This window comes from Oscarella lobularis, chromosome 1 (assembly GCF_947507565.1).
Source record: "Oscarella lobularis chromosome 1, ooOscLobu1.1, whole genome shotgun sequence".
Classification (NCBI taxonomy): domain Eukaryota; kingdom Metazoa; phylum Porifera; class Homoscleromorpha; order Homosclerophorida; family Oscarellidae; genus Oscarella; species Oscarella lobularis.
The window spans coordinates 1221053-1239343 of record NC_089175.1 but is presented as its reverse complement, the minus strand read 5'-3'; the positions used below and the strand labels follow the sequence as shown (position 1 = coordinate 1239343).

General features: G+C 45.6%; 6 protein-coding genes and 2 long non-coding RNA genes across 12 annotated transcripts; 3 read left to right on the top strand and 5 right to left on the bottom strand.

Moving 5' to 3' along the window:
• Nucleotides 1-621: 621 nt before the first annotated feature.
• On the bottom strand, nt 622-2921 carry LOC136187854 (spondin-1-like). Of its 2 annotated transcripts, XM_065975582.1 has the most exons (5): nt 2911-2921; nt 2796-2857; nt 1475-2706; nt 1033-1421; nt 622-974 (listed from the first exon to the last, which is right to left on the bottom strand). In XM_065975582.1, the coding sequence occupies exons 3-5, from the start codon at nt 2654-2656 to the stop codon at nt 680-682; spliced, it is 1866 nt and encodes a 621-aa protein (XP_065831654.1). In that variant the 5' UTR covers nt 2657-2706; nt 2796-2857; nt 2911-2921; the 3' UTR covers nt 622-679. The 2 variants fall into 2 exon arrangements, with proteins under 2 accessions (XP_065831654.1, XP_065831645.1); XM_065975573.1 differs by lacking the exon at nt 2911-2921 and having other exon boundaries at nt 1475-2802.
• A 391-nt stretch (nt 2922-3312) lies between these two features.
• On the bottom strand, nt 3313-3950 carry LOC136187870 (RRP15-like protein). The gene is made up of 2 exons (XM_065975592.1): nt 3386-3950; nt 3313-3340 (listed from the first exon to the last, which is right to left on the bottom strand). The coding sequence occupies exon 1, from the start codon at nt 3947-3949 to the stop codon at nt 3398-3400; it is 552 nt and encodes a 183-aa protein (XP_065831664.1). The 5' UTR covers nt 3950; the 3' UTR covers nt 3313-3340; nt 3386-3397.
• Nucleotides 3951-4134: 184 nt separating this feature from the next.
• Nucleotides 4135-4527, top strand: LOC136187891 (uncharacterized). The gene is made up of 3 exons (XR_010670023.1): nt 4135-4223; nt 4280-4410; nt 4466-4527. It is a non-coding gene; the product is annotated as an uncharacterized lncRNA (long non-coding RNA).
• A 232-nt stretch (nt 4528-4759) lies between these two features.
• On the bottom strand, nt 4760-6865 carry LOC136187879 (uncharacterized). Of its 2 annotated transcripts, none has more exons than XR_010670019.1 (3): nt 5824-6865; nt 5446-5765; nt 4760-5381 (listed from the first exon to the last, which is right to left on the bottom strand). It is a non-coding gene; the product is annotated as an uncharacterized lncRNA (long non-coding RNA). The 2 variants fall into 2 exon arrangements; XR_010670021.1 differs by having other exon boundaries at nt 4761-5381; nt 5838-6862.
• Nucleotides 6866-10486: 3621 nt separating this feature from the next.
• LOC136199623 (spondin-1-like) lies at nt 10487-12493 on the bottom strand. Its single transcript, XM_065989867.1, has 3 exons — nt 11297-12493; nt 10855-11243; nt 10487-10796 (listed from the first exon to the last, which is right to left on the bottom strand). The coding sequence occupies exons 1-3, from the start codon at nt 12476-12478 to the stop codon at nt 10502-10504; spliced, it is 1866 nt and encodes a 621-aa protein (XP_065845939.1). The 5' UTR covers nt 12479-12493; the 3' UTR covers nt 10487-10501.
• A 140-nt stretch (nt 12494-12633) lies between these two features.
• LOC136199671 (RRP15-like protein) lies at nt 12634-13815 on the bottom strand. Of its 2 annotated transcripts, none has more exons than XM_065989940.1 (2): nt 13236-13815; nt 12634-13171 (listed from the first exon to the last, which is right to left on the bottom strand). In XM_065989940.1, the coding sequence occupies exon 1, from the start codon at nt 13812-13814 to the stop codon at nt 13248-13250; it is 567 nt and encodes a 188-aa protein (XP_065846012.1). In that variant the 5' UTR covers nt 13815; the 3' UTR covers nt 12634-13171; nt 13236-13247. The 2 variants fall into 2 exon arrangements, with proteins under 2 accessions (XP_065846012.1, XP_065846006.1); XM_065989934.1 differs by having other exon boundaries at nt 13163-13190.
• Nucleotides 13791-16825, top strand: LOC136199641 (mitochondrial carnitine/acylcarnitine carrier protein-like). Of its 2 annotated transcripts, XM_065989899.1 has the most exons (12): nt 15045-15116; nt 15169-15243; nt 15303-15432; nt 15496-15588; nt 15639-15769; nt 15840-15930; nt 15980-16100; nt 16154-16226; nt 16279-16319; nt 16375-16443; nt 16499-16623; nt 16676-16825. In XM_065989899.1, the coding sequence occupies exons 2-12, from the start codon at nt 15227-15229 to the stop codon at nt 16730-16732; spliced, it is 948 nt and encodes a 315-aa protein (XP_065845971.1). In that variant the 5' UTR covers nt 15045-15116; nt 15169-15226; the 3' UTR covers nt 16733-16825. The 2 variants fall into 2 exon arrangements, with proteins under 2 accessions (XP_065845965.1, XP_065845971.1); XM_065989893.1 differs by lacking the exons at nt 15303-15432; nt 15496-15588; nt 15639-15769; ... (5 more) ...; nt 16499-16623; nt 16676-16825 and adding exons at nt 13791-13944; nt 14003-14095; nt 14155-14285; ... (2 more) ...; nt 14652-14816; nt 14873-14941 and having other exon boundaries at nt 14992-15116; nt 15169-15299.
• LOC136199665 (mitochondrial carnitine/acylcarnitine carrier protein-like) lies at nt 16802-18291 on the top strand. The gene is made up of 10 exons (XM_065989920.1): nt 16802-16939; nt 16994-17086; nt 17141-17271; nt 17320-17410; nt 17463-17583; nt 17638-17710; nt 17765-17805; nt 17856-17924; nt 17980-18104; nt 18163-18291. Exons 1-10 carry the CDS (start codon nt 16847-16849, stop codon nt 18223-18225), a joined length of 900 nt encoding a protein of 299 aa, XP_065845992.1. The 5' UTR covers nt 16802-16846; the 3' UTR covers nt 18226-18291.

Sequence of the window (18291 nt, the reverse complement as noted above, 5' to 3'; positions counted from 1 at the left end):
GAGCCGCGGAATTTCCTACCTTTTAAAAATCGGTATCAGTGTACTGGTGATCCACGTCTGATCATTTCATTCGGAGCTGAAACAACTCTAAATTCAGCACTAAATAAATAGAAAACGATAATATAGCTAGTCATTTTTATGGTCGTCGTCGTCGTCGTCGTCGTCGTCGTCGTAGTCTTCGCTCGTTTTCCAGTCCTCATTCGCGATCGCATCATAAAATAGTTTCGAAATATTCCGCCCCATTTCTTCTTCTCCTCCTTTCCACGTCAACGCGTCCAAGAACTCGGCTTTATTCACCGCCGAGTGCACTTTGACTCGCTTCGCTTCGACCACTTCTTCTGTGTACTAAGTTAGCGTGCGCGAAACAGAGATTTCAACACTTCTGTTCTAATCTTTGCTGGCAAGTTGCAACGGGATGAACCCGCTTGCATTTGTCCAACAGCAAGCTAGGGCTAACAGCAACTAGACTCAATCCTCACAGAACGTTCCCTTTGCACGAGACCACGTTTTTGCTGCCGGCATAGAATTTATACCTACTGATCACTGTTTCTATGTTACGTTCAAGTTCAAATTTACGTTAGTCTTTTTCGCTGCCAGCTTGAAGACGAGACCGTGACGGAATTTGAAGTTGAGTGTCAAGTTTATTTATCATAAATCGCTGTATAAATTCAGCCTAGAACTATTTGCCCTTAGCCGAAGTTGCGATTAAAATATTAGTATTTTTGCAGTATGTACCATGACAAATTTGGAATCCGTTTAGCACACCGCAGCTCCCGTTACATTTTGCTGGAATGACGACCTTTCTGTCGCGCAATTGAACTCCTATTCCACACCGGCTAGTACAGGGTGACCATTCAGACCACTCGGATAGTTGGCATGGAACTGGATAGATAAGACATGGCTTTGTTTCGTTTTGATTTTTGCACGTCTTGCCGCAGCTGACTACTGGAATTAGGGGCGCCCTGGTGCGTATTCTAATAGATAAGTAAGTTGTTAGAACATCTAAAAGTGAATTGGTTCTCCAGATCTTACTTTTGCCCTTCACCGCACCCTCCTTCACTTTCACAGGATGACCATTGTCCCCATTCCTTATAGTGACATTTATTTCCTAGATCTTGACAAGACTTGGATTCAAATAGATTTGTCGGACACGGTTTGTCAAGGCACGTTGAATGCTTAATAATTGAGCGCCGTCTAAAAGTCTCGCCACAGACACACCGCGTCCAGCTAGTCCACGAGGATAGGATGCACTCATCGCACTCGGTGATACAATCTTCAGGACATTTCTTCACATCGTGAAGTTTCGTAGGACAAGGGCGACCTCCGCATGATGGGTGTGTAGAGACAGATCGTACTCGGACCTGATGCCCAGGGTTGGAACAGTCTCCGTTGCACTTGCTCCAAGAGGTCCATTCGTTAACCTACAAAGACGAGCTATATTTGCAGGAAATTCTGCTACATCTGTCTTGCAGACCTGACAATCAGTGCGCCTTCCAATTATGCATAATTCCTTTTCTTCGAGTTTGTCACACAATCCGCCGTGTTTTGCAGGTGCAGTGATGCGTCGATTGCGCAAATGATGACCGTAGCCGCAACTTTGAGAGCAGCCGGACCATTCCGTCCATTCAGTAAGTGTACACGGCACGGGACAAGCCGATGCATTGCACGCAATTTCTTCAGTTAGGGGCGGGCAAGGTGTTCCTTGGCAGATCGGCTCTTGAAGAAGGATGCGATGTCTCATTGCTTTACCAGATCCACATCTGCCGTTTTCTGGTACGCAAGGGCCAAAAGGGGTCCATGTGGAGACTTTGCAGTCGGTGTTTTTGAAGTCGTAACAACTTTGCGTTTCACTTAGTGGTTTGTCACAAGAGTATTGGCCTCCTCCACAATTTGGCGGATCTTCAACAGAACGCTGCCTGGCTCTCGTACCTTTTCCACACGTATTGGTGCAATGACCCCAATTGCCCCACTTGGAAATGCTGATAGATGCTGTTTCTTTTAAGTAAGAAGGACAATTGGGACCTTGGCGCGTTACAGTACGAGTGCGAAGTTTTTGACACGTTTCAGAGCAGGCCCAGGCACTCCATTCGCTTACTGTGCAACAGGCGGTTGCGTTGCATGTCCTTTCTTCAGTTAGAGGCGGACAAACTCTTCCACGACAGGTCGGTGCTTGAAGACGGCGACGATGTCTCGTTGCTTTGCCAGGTCCACATTTGCCGTTGTCTGGTACGCAAGTACCAAAGGGGCTCCATGCGGAAACTCTGCAGTCGGTGTTTCTGAAGTTGTGACAACTTTGCGTTTCACTTAGTGGTTTGTCGCAAGAGTATGACGCTCCTCCGCAATTTAACGGTTCTCTAACAACACGTCGCCTGATTCTTGAGCCAAGACCACAGGTATTGCTGCAGTAGCCCCAATTTCCCCAGTTAGCAAAAATGATAGGCTTCTTTTCTTCCAAGCTGGGACAACCAGGGCCTTGGTGCGATATCGTACGAGCGCGACGCTGTTCACACGTTTCAGAGCAGGTCCAGCCACTCCAACTGTTAAATGCACATGGAGCAACAACAGGAGTACGACGACGCCTTCGACTCCATCCAGTCACGGTTGGTACAGCAATAGCCGATAGAGCAAGAACAAGGATAAAAAACCGCATCCGCATGTCAAACTTTGTACAGTACTAAACTGAATCCAGCAGCAAATTCCGACTTGCTTTTATAGAAAAGAAAGCACGTGAGGCAATTAGTTAGGTTACGACGCTCGCCCCCTCTAAAACGCGACACTGCTAGGACCGTGTTTACCGGCTTTTGACAAAATCACGGCGAGTAAAGATAAATGCAACCGCCGATGTAGTTCATTCGATCTGGCCAGAAATATGTATGATTCATGTACAGCGCTAACCTACTACAAACCTACTTCGGTTGCCGTACATTTTCCTATCTAAGGCTCTGCGTACGTGCAAAACCGATGATCCCAAACTTGACTCCAACTAGGAGTTGAAAACATATAGCGAACGTTGGTGGACTCTCCTACGCGGCGGGGGACTAATGGAATTACGGCCGAGGCAGAGAAGAGGCTCAACGCATTAGGCACTTGTATCATAACATAAAAACAGGGGTAACTTACAGTATGTCACACATCCTCTAAGTTCGATCCCCCCCCCCCCCCCCCCCCCCTTTAGAAAGTTGCCGGCGGGCTCGATTTTACATCTTGCTGAAACTTTCTATTCCCCCTCTAGCTCTAGCCACAGAGTCGCGGAACATAATGCATTTCCTACCTTTTAAAAATCGGTGTCAGAACCTGATCGAGTGTACTGACGATCCTTGTCTGGTTATTTCATTCGAAGCTGAAACAACTCTAAATTCAACGCTAAATAAATAGAAAACGATACCTAGCTAGCTAGTCATTTATCGTCGTCGCTCGTTTTCCAGTCCTTCATTCGCGATCGCATCATAAAATTGTCTCGAAATATTCCGCCCCATTTCTTCTTCTTCTCCTCCTCCTTTTCCCTCACTTTCACGTCGCCACTCTTCAACGCGTCCAAGAACTCGGCCTTATTCACCGCCGAGTGCACTTTGACTCGCTTCGCTTCGGTCATGCCGGCTTTCTTGATTTTCGCGTCGACGTCTTTCTGCTGTTTTCGCACGGCGTTGAACAGTTTCGCGATTCCGCGCGTCGCCACCGTTTTCAAGTGCTTCTCCAGCTCCGGATTCCACGTCTCCGTCTCTGCTGAAGGTAGCGGCGGTAGTGGACGCTTCGTTTCGCTCGCGTTTCTCGATTCTTCGTCGGCAACGCGACGACTTCTTTTTCGTCGAATTTTCGATAGAATACCGCCTGATTTGGCGCCGCCTTCGTGCAGGATTTTTCCCATAGCGTTAGCCATTGCTGATGCACGGTACGACGGGCCTTCGCTGGCGTCGCTTTCGGCATCGCCGTCATTCTCAATGTCCGACATGTCTAGTGTAGCGCGCTAGACCTAGAAGAACCATGGCCGAACGACAGTCTCCCGTAAAGAGTTTCTTTGCGGGCAGCTGCGGTGGAATGTGTCTAGTTATTGTTGGTCATCCTTCAATCAAGGCAAGTTGAAACTTGGAAATTCGTCCATTACTAAAAGACTCGTACCACCGTATATTTAGGTACGCATGCAGACAATGCCAGTTCCTTTGCTAGGCGAGTTACCAGTGTATAAAAATGCTTTTGACTGCTTCAGAAAGACTCTTTCCAACGAGGTGGCCAACATCCGTGTTCTAGCAATTGATCTAATTATTTAATTAATTGTGGATAGAGTTGGATGGGTCTCTACAAGGGAATGACTGCACCTCTCTTGTACGTGATTCCTCTTGCTTCTATATCATTTGGAGCTTATGCTGCTGGTTGTGAGCTCATCGCTCAAAACAATCCTACTAAAGAACTAAAGTGCTATGGGCTTCACTTGGATAATCATTTGTTTATTTTGTTTATTTTGTTTTAGTTCAGTTCATCATTTTCTTGCCGGATGTCTTGCAGGATTTTGCAGCGGTGTACTCGTCGTGCTAACCGATCGCATAAAATGTCTTCTTCAGGTACATATATTTCTAAACGCTGATTTTAGTGGTGGAAGATGATTACTGCAGATTCAAACAGATTCTGGTGTTAAACGGCAATATACCGGTCCTTTTGACGTTGTTCAAACGGTGGTGAAACAGTCTGGGATAAGGGGCTTGTTTCAAGGAACGTGTATAACTCTCATTCGAGGTAAATTCAAATTATTTCTGTAGTGATCTTGAAGCTAAAGTCTAGTGTAGACATACCTGCTAATAGGTTATTTTACGCAGCCTATGACTGGTGTAAAAAGAGCATGACGCCAAAAAAGTCAATACTTGCTTAATTAAATTGTATATGTACTTGAGATTGCTTAGAGAACATCAAGTAAATCTACTGCAGACAATTTTAGCAGGAGGTAACATATGTCTGTTCATACACTCCCAGGACTGTGTAGTCTCATTCCTCGCAGAAAGCACGTGATCGATCAACGTGTCCCGTCATTTTGATCAGATCAGGCTGTCACGTGTACGTATAATGAAATTGCGTGCAGGAGGAATTCAGCTCAAAGATAGTCTACTCCTACTAGTAGTTTAGCCGAAGCCGCTACTTGTTTTTTTACTGTTGGTCACTCGTGACAAAGTTTGAATTCATATAGCACGCCGCAGCTCCCGCCACATTTCGCGGGACTGACGATCTTTCTGTCACGCAACTGAACTACAAATTTACTGCAAGACGTCCATTGAGACCACTCGGCTAGTTTACACGGAATAGGATCAATGATGCATGTCTTTGGATCATCCTTTTGATTTTTGCATGTCTTTCCACATCTCACTTTCCGTATCAGTGGCGTCTTCTTGCGTAGTCTAATAAATTATATAAGATGTTAAAAACATTCAAAATTTAGTGCTTTTCACTCTTAAACCTTACTTTTGCCCGTCACACCCTCGTTTACTTTCACATGATGACCATTGCGTCCATTTCGTGTAGTAGCACTTATTTCCTAAATTTTGGCAAGGCTTTGATTTCAACAGCTTTGTTGAACATGGTTTGTCAAGGCACGTCGTCGATTGCCTAATAATTGAGCGCCGTCTGACAGTCTTGCCGTTGCAGGAACACGAACTCCATTTCGACCACGGTGATAGGATGCATTCATCACACTCACAGTCTTGAGGACATTTCTTCACCTCATAAAGATCATGAATGAAAGACGCCTTTGAAGTAAATCCACACTGATTTTCCGCGCCAATCTGCGGAGAATACACGTTAGTCGAAAATGAAAAACACAGTTTTGCTGCTAAACGTCACGTGGTATTCCAAACATTTTAATTTGTCCAATGCACGCCGAATCGTCGTAGTCGCGCGCAACAGGACGGCCAGTGATGTTGGCCGGCGTCGAACGACCTCCGCCGATCCACGAGGGCCTTTGTTTTGAACAGTCGTCGCTCGTGACAAGTCAGCAGCCTTTATCTTCGTTGCAGCACGTTCTAGAGGATTCTTCTGCACTTTTCGAAGTGTCTGACTTGAGGCCGCGGCACTGTACGCCTTTTTTGAGCATTGCGCCCCATTCATTGGCCGAAAAGAAGCCACAAAACGAATACAGTCAACCGCCGATTATCCGAACCCCTCGGGAATCCGTGTCGTTCGGATAATCGAAAAGTTCGGATAATCGAATTCTTTAAATAATAGTGCAAAAACGAACGATAGCTTCGTTGCCGATTATTCGAAATCGTTTTTTGAGTATTCAATTGCGCGCGTACGCCGATGTAACACTGGCGTCATAATTTCCGGGTTCGCGACCAACTATGTCCAGTTCGGTTTATTTTGAAGTGTCTGCTAGCCTTCGGAAACGCAGACACCTCTTAGTTGGCGTCAAATTTGCGAACGAACTAGAAAAATTAAACGCCGCCCGTGTTGCGGCCAGTCTAACGTACGCACTTAAAATTGACCACGTGACTACGAAAACCGATTTCGGATAATCGACGGTTCGGATAATCGGCGTTCGGATAATCGGCGGTTGACTGTAGTACGTGTACAGTCGCAGAAAGCACGTGATTGCATGTCCCGTCGGTAGATTCTTTTGTGCCTGAATGCAGAGCTTTCCAGCGTATGCTTTCTAACGTATGCACTGTCGCGTGTACGTCTATCATGAAATTGCGTGCAGGAAGTCAGCTCAAAGATAGTCTACTTCTACTGTAGAGTAGGACCTCGGCTTTCGGACATTCTGCGATTTCGGACGCTCGCACAGCAAATCTAGCCAACCGATTCTGGCTTCCTATAGCGCATTTTAAAGCCCAATCCCTGCCAGGAAGATGTGCTTGAGCGCGAATCAATAGACCAAACCCTCGTGATTTTATAAGAAGATTAGCGCGCGCAGGTCAAAACCTCCGCTTTCGGACAACGGTGTCGCTTTCGGACACGCAGGCGTAGCTCATTCAAATTTTAATTTTTCGCCAAGAATTTTTTTTCCACAGAATCCTCTATCATAGAGCTTTCGAACGCAGTAAAGCTTTAGCAAAATGGTCAAGTCTGTCGCCTGCTAAAAATCGACGAACGTACCGACATCGCACCTCGGTTTTCGGACACCATTTATTCCGTTTGCAAAGGCCAAATCCGTTTCTAAAACACTACTCCGAATTTTCTGTAAGGTATTTGAGTCGAATTTCAACAACCGATTGAAAACGAGTAACTTTGCTAAGCAATTGGGCGGTTTAGTGCCGCAAAATGCATTTCTCAAGTTTGCTTTAGTAGCAATAAAACTAAAAATAGCAACGAAAATACCCAAACTGGTACAGAAGCAAGCGGTGCGAAGAAAAGTCACCCTAAAACTTCATTTTAATAAAAAAGTATGCAGTTTGTTCAAACCTTATCGTAGTGTCTGTTTATGGTATATTGCCAAGAGCGCATGATCAGGCTACGTCAAGCTGCGTTTAATATTTTATTAATTTGCGTTCTAAGAATTTTAGTTTGAGTGCTCCTATATAAAGATCAAATTTCAGATTCTTGGTATCACACTCTGGCTGTGATACCTTCATGAAAGTCGATTTTGCGAAAAATGTACTTACTCTACTTAGGGAGAGCACTCCAGAGGCAGATACTGTAAAAAGGCGTACTTTTACTGAATGTTTCCGACGTTGCCATTAATATCAGAACGGCAAATGAATTTGGCGTAAAGTACTCTATGCGACAGATTTTTTCAATAAAACGAAGTTTTAGGGTGACTTTTTCTTCGCACCGCTTGCTTCTGTACCAGTTTGGGTATTTTCGTTGCTATTTTTAGTTTTATTGCTACTAAAGCAAACTTGAGAAATGCATTTTGCGGCACTAAACCGCCCAATTGCTTAGCAAAGTTACTCGTTTTCGATCGGCTTTTGAAATTCGACTCAAATACCTTACAGAAAATTCGGAGTAGTGTTTTAGAAACGGATTTGGCCTTTGCAAACGGAATAACTGGTGTCCGAAAACCGAGGTGCGATGTCGGTACGTTCGTCGATTTTTAGCAGGCGACAGACTTGACCATTTTGCTAAAGCTTTACTGCGTTCGAAAGCTCTATGATAGAGGATTCTGTGAAAAAAAATTCTTGGCGAAACATTAAAATTTGAATGAGCTACGCCTGCGTGTCCGAAAGCGACACCGTTGTCCGAAAGCGGAGGTTTTGACCTGCGCGCGCTAATCTTCTTATAAAATCACGAGGGTTTGGTCTATTGATTCGCGCTCAAGCACATCTTCCTGGCAGGGATTGGGCTTTAAAATGCGCTATAGGAAGCCAGAATCGGTTGGCTAGATTTGCTGTGCGAGCGTCCGAAATCGCAGAATGTCCGAAAGCCGAGGTCCTACTCTAGTCTAGTAGCTTTCTAGTAGTCTACATGCTAGTAGCCGAAGCCGCTACTTGTCTTGTTGGTCATCCACCGTGACAACGTTTGAAGCACTTCTCCTTTTTCTTTCGATTTTTACATGTCTTTCCACATCTCAGTTTCCGTATCAGTGGCGTCTTCTTGCGCATTCTAATTAAAAAGAGGTTAAAATGTATTGCTTTTCGCTCCTAAACTTCACTTCTGCCCTTCACCACACCCTCGTTTACTGTCACATGATGACCATTGCGTCCATTTCGAGTAGTAGCACTTATTTCCTGAATTTTCACAAGATTTGATGGACATGGTTTGTCAAGGCACGTCGACTGTCTAATAATTGAGCGCCATCTGACAGTCTCGTCGTTGCAGGAACATGAACTCCATTTTGACCACAGTGATAGGATACATTCCTCACACCCACAGTCTTGAGGACATTTCTTTACCTTATGAAGATCAGGAGAAGAGCGGCCTCCGCACGATGACGGCCTAGTCATTTGTCGTCCTCGGACCTGATATCCACGATTTTTGCAGTCTCCGCTGCACTGGGTCCAAGGAGTCCATTTGGTAACCTATAAAGCGATTTCTACTTTACCTTAGGTGTATCATTTCAACTCACAGACCTGACAATTAGCACGCTTTCCAATTTTGCACAGTTGCCGTTTTTCCAGTTCACGGTCGCACGCCCCACCGTATTTTGCAGGCGCGATGATGCTTCAATTGCGTGATGGGTGACCATAGCCGCAAGTCTGAGAGCAATTAGACCATTCCGTCCATTCAGTAAGTGTGCACGGTATGGGACACGCAGTTGCACCGCATGAAATTAGCTCAGCTAAAGGTGGGCAAACTTTTCCTTGACAGATTGGTTTTTGAAGAAGCACGCGATGTCTCGTTGCTTTACCGGGCCCGCATTGGCCGTCGTCTGGTACGCAGGGGCCAAAAGGAGTCCACGTGGAGACTTTGCAGTCAGTATTTCTGAAGTCGTAACACTCTTGCGTTTCGCTTAGTGGTTCGTCGCAAGAATATGGCGCTCCTCCGCATTTTAGCGGATCTTCAACATAACGCCACCTGATTCTTGCGCCTCTTCCACAGGTATTGCTGCAATAACCCCAATTGCCCCATTTGGAAAACTTTATAAGTTCATTGGCCTTCTCTTCCTACCACTCCATTCATTTACCCTGCAAGGAGGAGGGGGGATACGACGTCTTCTTCCCCACCATGCATCCGAGGTAGATACAACAATAATCGATAGAGCAAAAGCAAGAACGAGAACTCGCATCTCCTTGCTAGACTGCGGCAACTGCACTAAATCCAGCGATGACCGACTTGCTTTTGTACAAGGAAGCACGTGAGCCACTGATAACGCGATGCAGCTATAAAATCAAGGATCAATCTAAGGTCGCCGCGTGGCTACATGCACGAAGAGCGGTAGTACACGAATCATGTGCAGTACTAGTCTACTACTGTAGCCGCGTACAGCCCTCAAAGTACGGCGGCTCATTCTAAGCTCCTACCCACGCGACACGTAGGGTGACGTACATGCGTCGGATTCTCCTACGGGTGACGTACATGCACATGCCTTCTAAGAACCTCAGAGTCCCCAAGAGATACCCTTCTAATATGGGGACTCGGTTGCATCAGGGATACTAGATAATATTATCTAGTATTCCTGGTTGCATCATAACGGTCCGGATCATGTTCCGCGAGGAAGAAAGCTTCGAGACTTGCTGAGAGGTTTTAGCTGAAATATTCTTCTCAATAATTGTCTAATAACTCCGCATCCCTGGACGTTTTTAGCTAATCTTTCTCCATTCTCTCAAATTTAGCGTGCGCTAGATAGAGATCTCAAATCAGACTCAAATCTTTGCTCGCAAGTTGCGACGGGATGAACCCGCTCCAACAGCAAGTGGACCACAGCAACCAGACTCAATCCTCACAGAAGCCTAACTAAACGTTTCCTTTGCACGAGACCACGTTTCTGCTGCCGATATAGAATTTATGCTCACTGATCGCTGTTTTTATGCTACGTCAAATTAGTTATTTTCACTGTCAGCTTGAAGACGAGACCGTGACGGAATTTGAAGTTGAGTGTCAAGTTTATTTATCATATAAATCGCTGTATAAATTCAGCCTAGAACTATTTGCCCTTAGCCGAAGTTGCGATTAAAGTATTAGTATTTTTGCAGTATGTACCACGACAAATTTGGAATCCGTTTAGCACCCCGCAGCTCCCGTTACATTTTGCTGGAATGACGACCTTTCTGTCGCGCAATTGAACTCCTATTCCACACCGACTAGTACAGGGTGACCATTCAGACCACTCGGATAGTTGGCACGGAACTGGATAGATAAGACATGGCTTTGTTTCGTTTTGATTTTTGCACGTCTTGCCGCAGCTGACTACTGGAATTAGGGGCGCCCTGGTGCGTATTCTAATAGATAAGTAAGTTGTTAGAACATCTAAAAGTGAATTGGTTCTCCAGATCTTACTTTTGCCCTTCACCGCATTCTCCTTCACTTTCACAGGATGACCATTGTCCCCATTCCTTATAGTGACATTTATTTCCTAGATCTTGACAAGACTTGGATTCAAATAGATTTGTCGGACACGGTTTGTCAAGGCACGTTGAATGCTTAATAATTGAGCGCCGTCTAAAAGTCTCGCCACAGACACACCGCGTCCAGCTAGTCCACGAGGATAGGATGCACTCATCGCACTCGGTGATACAATCTTCAGGACATTTCTTCACATCGTGAAGTTTCGTAGGACAAGGGCGACCTCCGCATGATGGGTGTGTAGAGACAGATCGTACTCGGACCTGATGCCCAGGGTTGGAACAGTCTCCGTTGCACTTGCTCCAAGAGGTCCATTCGTTAACCTACAAAGACGAGCTATATTTGCAGGAAATTCTGCTACATCTGTCTTGCAGACCTGACAATCAGTGCGCCTTCCAATTATGCAGAATCCCTTTTCTTCGAGTTTGTCACACAATCCGCCGTGTTTTGCAGGTGCAGTGATGCGTCGATTGCGCAAATGATGACCGTAGCCGCAACGTTGAGAGCAGCCGGACCATTCCGTCCATTCAGTAAGTGTACACGGCACGGGACAAGCCGCTGCGTTGCACGCAATTTCTTCAGTTAGGGGCGGGCAAGGTGTTCCTTGGCAGATCGGCTCTTGAAGAAGGATGCGATGTCTCATTGCTTTACCAGATCCACATCTGCCGTTTTCTGGTACGCAAGGGCCAAAAGGGGTCCATGTGGAGACTTTGCAGTCGGTGTTTTTGAAGTCGTAACAACTTTGCGTTTCACTTAGTGGTTTGTCACAAGAGTATTGGCCTCCTCCACAATTTGGCGGATCTTCAACAGAACGCTGCCTGGCTCTCGTACCTTTTCCACAAGTATTGGTGCAATGACCCCAATTGCCCCACTTGGAAATGCTGATAGATGCTGTTTCTTTCAAGTAGGGAGGACAATTGGGACCTTGGCGCGTTACAGTACGAGTGCGAAGTTTTTGACACGTTTCAGAGCAGGCCCAGACACTCCATTCGCTTACTGTGCAACAGGCGGTTGCGTTGCATGGAATTTCTTCAGTTAGAGGCGGACAAGCTCTTCCATGACAGGTCGGTGCTTGAAGACGGCGACGATGTCTCGTTGCTTTGCCAGGTCCACATTTGCCGTTGTCTGGTACGCAAGTACCAAAGGGGGTCCATGCGGAAACTCTGCAGTCGGTGTTTCTGAAGTTGTGACAACTTTGCGTTTCACTTAGTGGTTTGTCGCAAGAGTATGACGCTCCTCCGCAATTTAACGGTTCTCTAACAGCACGTCGCCTGGTTCTTGAGCCAAGACCACAGGTATTGCTGCACTGGCCCCAATGACCCCAGTTGGCAATAATAATAGGCTTCTTTTCCTCCATGCTGGGGCAGCTAGGACCATGGCGCGATATCGTACGAGTGCGACGTTGTTGACACGTTGGAGAACACGCCCAGCCACTCCAGTTGTTAACCGCACAGGGAGGAGGAGGAGGAGGAGTACGACGTCTTCGTAGGAATCCAGTCACGGTGGGTATAACGATAGCCGATAGAGCAAGAACAAGGATAAAAAATCGCATCTGCATGTTGAAGTTCGGTACAGTACTAAAATCCAGCAGCAAATTCCAACTTGCTTTTATAGGAAAGAAAGCACGTGAGGCAATTAGTTAGGTTACGACGCTCACCCCCTCTAAAACGCGACACTGCTAATGCAAGCCGTGTTTACCGGCTTTTGACAAAGTCACGGTGATCGAAATATAACCGCCAATGAAATCACTGTTGCCGCTTCCCTCTACGGTTAAGTTCATCCTGGTTAAATACGGAAAATATTACTATTAGCCTACTACGGTAGCCGCGTTGCCGTACATTTTCCTATCAAAGGCTTTGCGTACGCACAAAACCGCGATGATCACAGACTTGACTCCAACTAGGAGTTGAAAACATATACCAGGTAGCCGGGTAGCGAACGTTGGTGGACTCTCCTACGCAGCGGGGGACTAATGGAATCACGGCCGAGGCAGAGAAGAGGCTCAACGCATTAGGCACCTGTATCATAACATAGAGACGGCCATGCAGACAGGGGTGACTTATGTGATCCCACATCACGCATCCTCTAAGTTCGAGTCCCCCTTTTGAAAGTTGCCAGCGGGCTCGATTTTACAGTACATCTTGCTGAAACTTTCTATTCCCCCTCTAGCGCAGAGTCGCGGAACATAATGCATTTCCTACCTTTTAAAAATCGGTGTCAGAACCTGATCGAGTGTACTGACGATCCTTGTCTGGTTATTTCATTCGAAGCTGAAACAACTCTAAATTCAACGCTAAATAAATAGAAAACGATACCTAGCTAGCTAGTCATTCGTCGTCGACGTCTTCGTTGTCGCTCGTTTTCCAGTCCTTCATTCGCGATCGCATCATAAAATTGTCTCGAAATATTCCGCCCCATTTCTTCTTCTTCTTCTCCTCCTCCTTTTCCCTCACTTTCACTTCGCCACTCTTCAACGCGTCCAAGAACTTGGCCTTATTCACCGCCGAGTGCACTTTGACTCGCTTCGCTTCGGTCATGCCGGCTTTCTTGATTTTCGCGTCGACGTCTTTCTGCTGTTTTCGCACGGCGTTGAACAGTTTCGCGATTCCGCGCGTCGCCACCGTTTTCAAGTGCTTCTCCAGCTCCGGATTCCACGTCTCCGTCTCTGATGAAGGTGGCGGCGGTAGTGGACGCTTCGTTTCGCTCGCGTTTCTCGATTCTTCGTCGGCAACGCGACGACTTCTTTTTCGTCGAATTTTCGATAGAATACCGCCTGATTTGGCGCCGCCTTCGTGCAGGATTTTTCCCATAGCGTTAGCCATTGCTGATGCACGGTACGACGGGCCTTCGCTGGCGTCGCTTTCGGCATCGCCGTCATTCTCAATGTCCGACATGTCTAGTGTAGCGCGCTAGGCCTAGAAGAAACACATGGCCGAACGACAGTCTCCCGTAAAGAGTTTCTTTGCGGGCAGCTGCGGTGGAATGTGTCTAGTTATTGTTGGTCATCCTTTTGATACAATCAAGGCAAGTTGAAACTTGGAAATTCGTCCATCACTAAAAACCCGTACCACCGTATATTTAGGTACGCATGCAGACAATGCCAGTTCCTTTGCTAGGCGAGTTACCAGTGTATAAAAATGCTTTTGACTGCTTCAGAAAGACTCTTTCCAACGAGGTGGCCAACATCCGTGTTCTAGCAATTGATCTAATTATTTAATTAATTGTGGTGGATAGAGTTGGATGGGTCTCTACAAGGGAATGACTGCACCTCTCTTGTACGTGATTCCTCTTGCTTCTATATCATTTGGAGCTTATGCTGGTGGTTGTGAGCTCATCGCTCAAAACAATCCTACTAAAGAACTAAAGTGCGATGGGCTTCACTTAGAGAATCATTTTTATTTTGTTTATTTTGTTTTAGTTCAGTTCATCATTTTCTTGCCGGATGTCTTGCAGGATTTTGCAGCGGTGTACTCGTCGTGCCAACCGATCGCATAAAATGTCTTCTTCAGGTACATATATTTCTAAACGCTGATTTCAGTGGTGGAAGATGATTACTGCAGATTCAAACAGAGTCTGGTGTTAAACGGCAATATACCGGTCCTTTTGACGTTGTTCGAACGATAGTGAAACAGTCTGGGATAAGGGGCTTGTTTCAAGGAACGTGTATAACTCTCATTCGAGGTAAATTCAAATTATTTCTGTAGTGATCTTGAAGCTAAAATCTAGTGTAGACATACCTGCTAATGGGTTATTTTATGCAGCCTATGACTGGTGTAAAAAGAGCATGACGCCAAAAAAGTCGTTAGTCACTTATACTTGCTTAATTAAATTGTATATGTACTTGAGATTGCTTAGAGAACATCAAGTAAATCTACTGCAGACAATTTTAGCAGGAGGTAAAATATGTCTGTTCATACACTCCTAGGACTGTGTGGCTTGACTTTTTTACTAGGGATAGCAGGTGTTGTAAACTGGTCCTATGCCATACTTCCTGATGCCATAAAATCTCGCTTACAAACTGGTACGTCTGAGTTGTATATAAGTAAATATTAGTTATAAAAGTCTTATAAGCTCCCTATGGGAGATATCCTCGTGGTGCTCGAGATGTCATCAGACATGTAGTGAAAGTGGAGGGCATAGGCGCCTTGTATCGAGGATTTGGACCTGTTATTCTTCGAGCTTTTCCTGCAAATGCAGTAGGTTTCTAAAACTTTCAGTCTTTTAACTGTATTTCGAGAATTCATTTAGGGTTGTTTTCTTGGATATGAAGCTGCATTGAATTTTCTCAACAAAGCATTTCCGAGCAATGCAGCTGTATTATAGGTTGTTATCGCATTTTATATATTTTTTCCTAACCATGACTAATTGTGAGTCGTCTACAGTCATTATAGAGACCCGTATGTGCGAATGTCCGAACCGCGAGGAAGACGGTCTCCCGTGAAGAACTTCTTCGCGGGTGGCTGCGGCGGAGCGTGCCTCGTTCTGGCCGGTCATCCTCTCGACACGATCAAGGCAAGCGATGGCAATACTCGAGCGAAAAAATCAAGCGACGCGTCTCGTCACCTCGCTCTCTAGGTTCGCATGCAGACGATGCCCATTCCTTTGCCGGGCGAGGGTCCATTGTATAAAAACGCCTTCGATTGTTTCAGAAAGACGCTATCCAACGAGGTAAGGGGGATTGTTTGGACGAGGGAAACCGGCACCTTTGTCTATTACAGAGTTGGAGGGGATTTTATAAGGGACTTTCAACGCCGCTTCTCTACGTGTCTCCTCTCGCCTCCGTATCGTTCGGAGCGTACGCCGTCGGTCGCGGAATCATTCTCTGGAACGATCCTTCCAAAGAGTTGACGTTAGGAGACATCTCTATCTACATCTAAAGATTTTTTCGGTCTACAGTATCTGTTTTTTTTTCTTATCAGTTCCGCTCATCATTTTCTTGCTGGGACTCTATCGGGCTTGTGCAACGGTGCGCTGGTCGTGCCAAGTGATAGAATCAAATGCATTCTTCAGGTGACTCTGGCACACGCATTGAAAATGTGTCATCTGACTGCTAATGTAGATTCAAACGGCATCTGGTATGAAACGACAGTACTCCGGTCCTTTTGACGTCATTCGAACGGTTGTGAGGCAGTCGGGAATAAAGGGGTTATATCGAGGAATGTGTATAACTCTTATTCGAGGTATAATAGAGAAACATCGTCAATTATTTAGTAATTGATTAACTTCTTTGTAGATATACCCGGTAGCGGCATATACTATTCGGTGTACGATTGGTGGAAGAAATTTTTTATATCAAAGAAAAAATCGTTAGCTAAAATTAAGAATCAAAATCGTGCCCAATTACTTGAGACTGTTTAGAGAAAGTCAGATGAATTTAGTGCCAATAATTTTAGCGGGCGGTAAGCAAGTACGAATCACTGGCTCTCCTGGCCACTTTCAGTCTCATATGTGTAGGAATATCTGGTATTGTACACTGGACATACGCTATTATTCCTGACACCATAAAGTCTCGCTTGCAGACTGGTATTCCCCTATACAGTGTAGTGTCAACAATATTTTATTTCATGATTATTTGAAGCTCCTGATGGGAAGTATCCGCGTGGTGCTCGAGACATCGTTAGGGAAGCAGTAAAGGGTGAAGGTGTACGAAGTCTATATCGGGGATTAGGACCGGTCGTTCTTCGGGCTTTTCCTGCAAATGCCGTACGTCACCCTATCAGAGCTACATATTACATTATTTGTTCTTCTTCTCTAGAGCTGCTTTCTCGGATACGAAGTCGCTTTGTATTTTCTTAATAAAGCTTTTCCATAAGACGTAATTATGAACATGCGATTTTTATTCGGCCACATGTGCGTATTTATTGACGAAAAGTCACGTGCACTGCATGACGCTTGACCTTTGTACAACGGAGAGCTAGCGTTCGCAATGGGAGAAACGTCGGCGTTCAAAAGCTTCTTCGCCGGCGGCTTTGGCGGTGTCTGCTTGGTCGTGGCCGGCCATCCTCTCGACACTCTCAAGGCGCGCGCTTGGTCGACGGATCGAACAGCATCGCAATTAGGTCCTTTTTCTTAGGTTCGCATGCAGACGATGCCCGTTCCACCTCCGGGGGAGCCTCCAATGTACAAAGGCACTCTCGATTGCGTTCAGAAGACGTTCGCAAACGAAGTTCGTCTGTGTCGTTGATCATTTTTGACTGAGATGTAGGCTTTTTTGCCTTAGGGAATTCGAGGATTTTACAAGGGGATGGCTGCTCCTATTGTGGGCGTGACACCCATATTTGCCGTGTCCTTCTGGGGATACGCTGTGGGAAAGAAGATTCAGAAGTGGATTAATCCAGAAAAAGAATTGACGTAAGAAAAGTGAAGAATTATTAATTAATTTTGAAAACAAAAATTTAGGACTATTTCTCATTTTTATGCTGGGGCTATTTCCGGCGTTTTCACAACGTCTGTCATGGTGCCCGGCGAACGAATCAAGTGCATTCTTCAGGTAATTAGCCAAGGTATCCCAGGCAACACTGCAAGAAAGAGAACGTCTTCAGATTCAAACTGGTGCTGGAGGAAAACCAGAATACAGTGGCCCAGTTGACGTAGCAAAGAAGGTCTTCAAGCAGTCTGGAATTCGAGGACTGTACAAGGGAACGTGTGCTACTCTTCTCCGAGGTGGCTAGAGAGCATAGTGTAGATATACGGTGTACTGAAAAGGTTGACGTAAAGATGTCCCTGGCTCTGGCATGTACTTCATGACGTACGAGTGGTTTATAACTAAACTCACGCCAGAAGGAAAATCGTAAAGAATAGAAATTGATTTTAGTAATGTTGGCCAGTGTACTTGTATGTTTAGGAGGAGTCAACTGAGTCCACTGCAGATTTTATTTGCTGGAGGTTACTGCACTCTTATTCTGAGTTCTCTTGTTAATCGTGTTTTCATACAGGGATGGCTGGTATTGCCAACTGGACTGTAGCTATTGCTCCTGACACTTTAAAGTCTCGTCTGCAAACTGGTACGATGTTCTTTCCTCCTGGAATGACATCAATCATGTCTTACGTTATTTGCAGCTCCTGAAGGAACATATCCGCGAGGAGTACGAGATGTCGTTAGGCATCTGCTAAGGGAAGAAGGTCCCTCAGCACTATTCAAGGGGCTCCTTCCAGTTATGCTTAGAGCCTTCCCTGCTAACGCAGTAAGAATGTCCATGACGTACATAGCACAGCTCTGCAGGGGTTCTGTTTTATTTCCAGGCTTGCTTTCTAGGCTACGAAGTGGCACTGAAATTTTTCAATTGGCTTCTACCAAACGTTTAGCATTCATTACACTTAGATTGCATGCATACATACATGGATTTGATTTGATCACGTGTGTATTACTTA

Coding starts and splice junctions, on each gene's coding strand:
- LOC136187870 (XM_065975592.1), bottom strand. CDS start 3,949: ATGTCGGACATTGAGAATGACGGCGATGCCGAAAGCGACGCCAGCGAA.
- LOC136187854 (XM_065975582.1), bottom strand. CDS start 2,656: ATGCGGATGCGGTTTTTTATCCTTGTTCTTGCTCTATCGGCTATTGCT. Junction 1,422..1,474: donor GAAGGCGCACTGATTGTCAG/GTCTGCAAGACA, acceptor TCGTCTTTGTAG/GTTAACGAATGGACCTCTTG. Junction 975..1,032: donor GGGTGCGGTGAAGGGCAAAA/GTAAGATCTGGA, acceptor CTTATCTATTAG/AATACGCACCAGGGCGCCCC.
- LOC136199665 (XM_065989920.1), top strand. CDS start 16,847: ATGGGAGAAACGTCGGCGTTCAAAAGCTTCTTCGCCGGCGGCTTTGGC. Junction 17,584..17,637: donor GTGTGCTACTCTTCTCCGAG/GTGGCTAGAGAG, acceptor GTTGACGTAAAG/ATGTCCCTGGCTCTGGCATG. Junction 17,925..17,979: donor AAAGTCTCGTCTGCAAACTG/GTACGATGTTCT, acceptor CGTTATTTGCAG/CTCCTGAAGGAACATATCCG.
- LOC136199641 (XM_065989893.1), top strand. CDS start 13,849: ATGGCCGAACGACAGTCTCCCGTAAAGAGTTTCTTTGCGGGCAGCTGC. Junction 14,430..14,480: donor GCATAAAATGTCTTCTTCAG/GTACATATATTT, acceptor TGATTACTGCAG/ATTCAAACAGAGTCTGGTGT. Junction 14,602..14,651: donor GTGTATAACTCTCATTCGAG/GTAAATTCAAAT, acceptor AATCTAGTGTAG/ACATACCTGCTAATGGGTTA.
- LOC136199671 (XM_065989940.1), bottom strand. CDS start 13,814: ATGTCGGACATTGAGAATGACGGCGATGCCGAAAGCGACGCCAGCGAA.
- LOC136199623 (XM_065989867.1), bottom strand. CDS start 12,478: ATGCAGATGCGATTTTTTATCCTTGTTCTTGCTCTATCGGCTATCGTT. Junction 11,244..11,296: donor GAAGGCGCACTGATTGTCAG/GTCTGCAAGACA, acceptor TCGTCTTTGTAG/GTTAACGAATGGACCTCTTG. Junction 10,797..10,854: donor GAATGCGGTGAAGGGCAAAA/GTAAGATCTGGA, acceptor CTTATCTATTAG/AATACGCACCAGGGCGCCCC.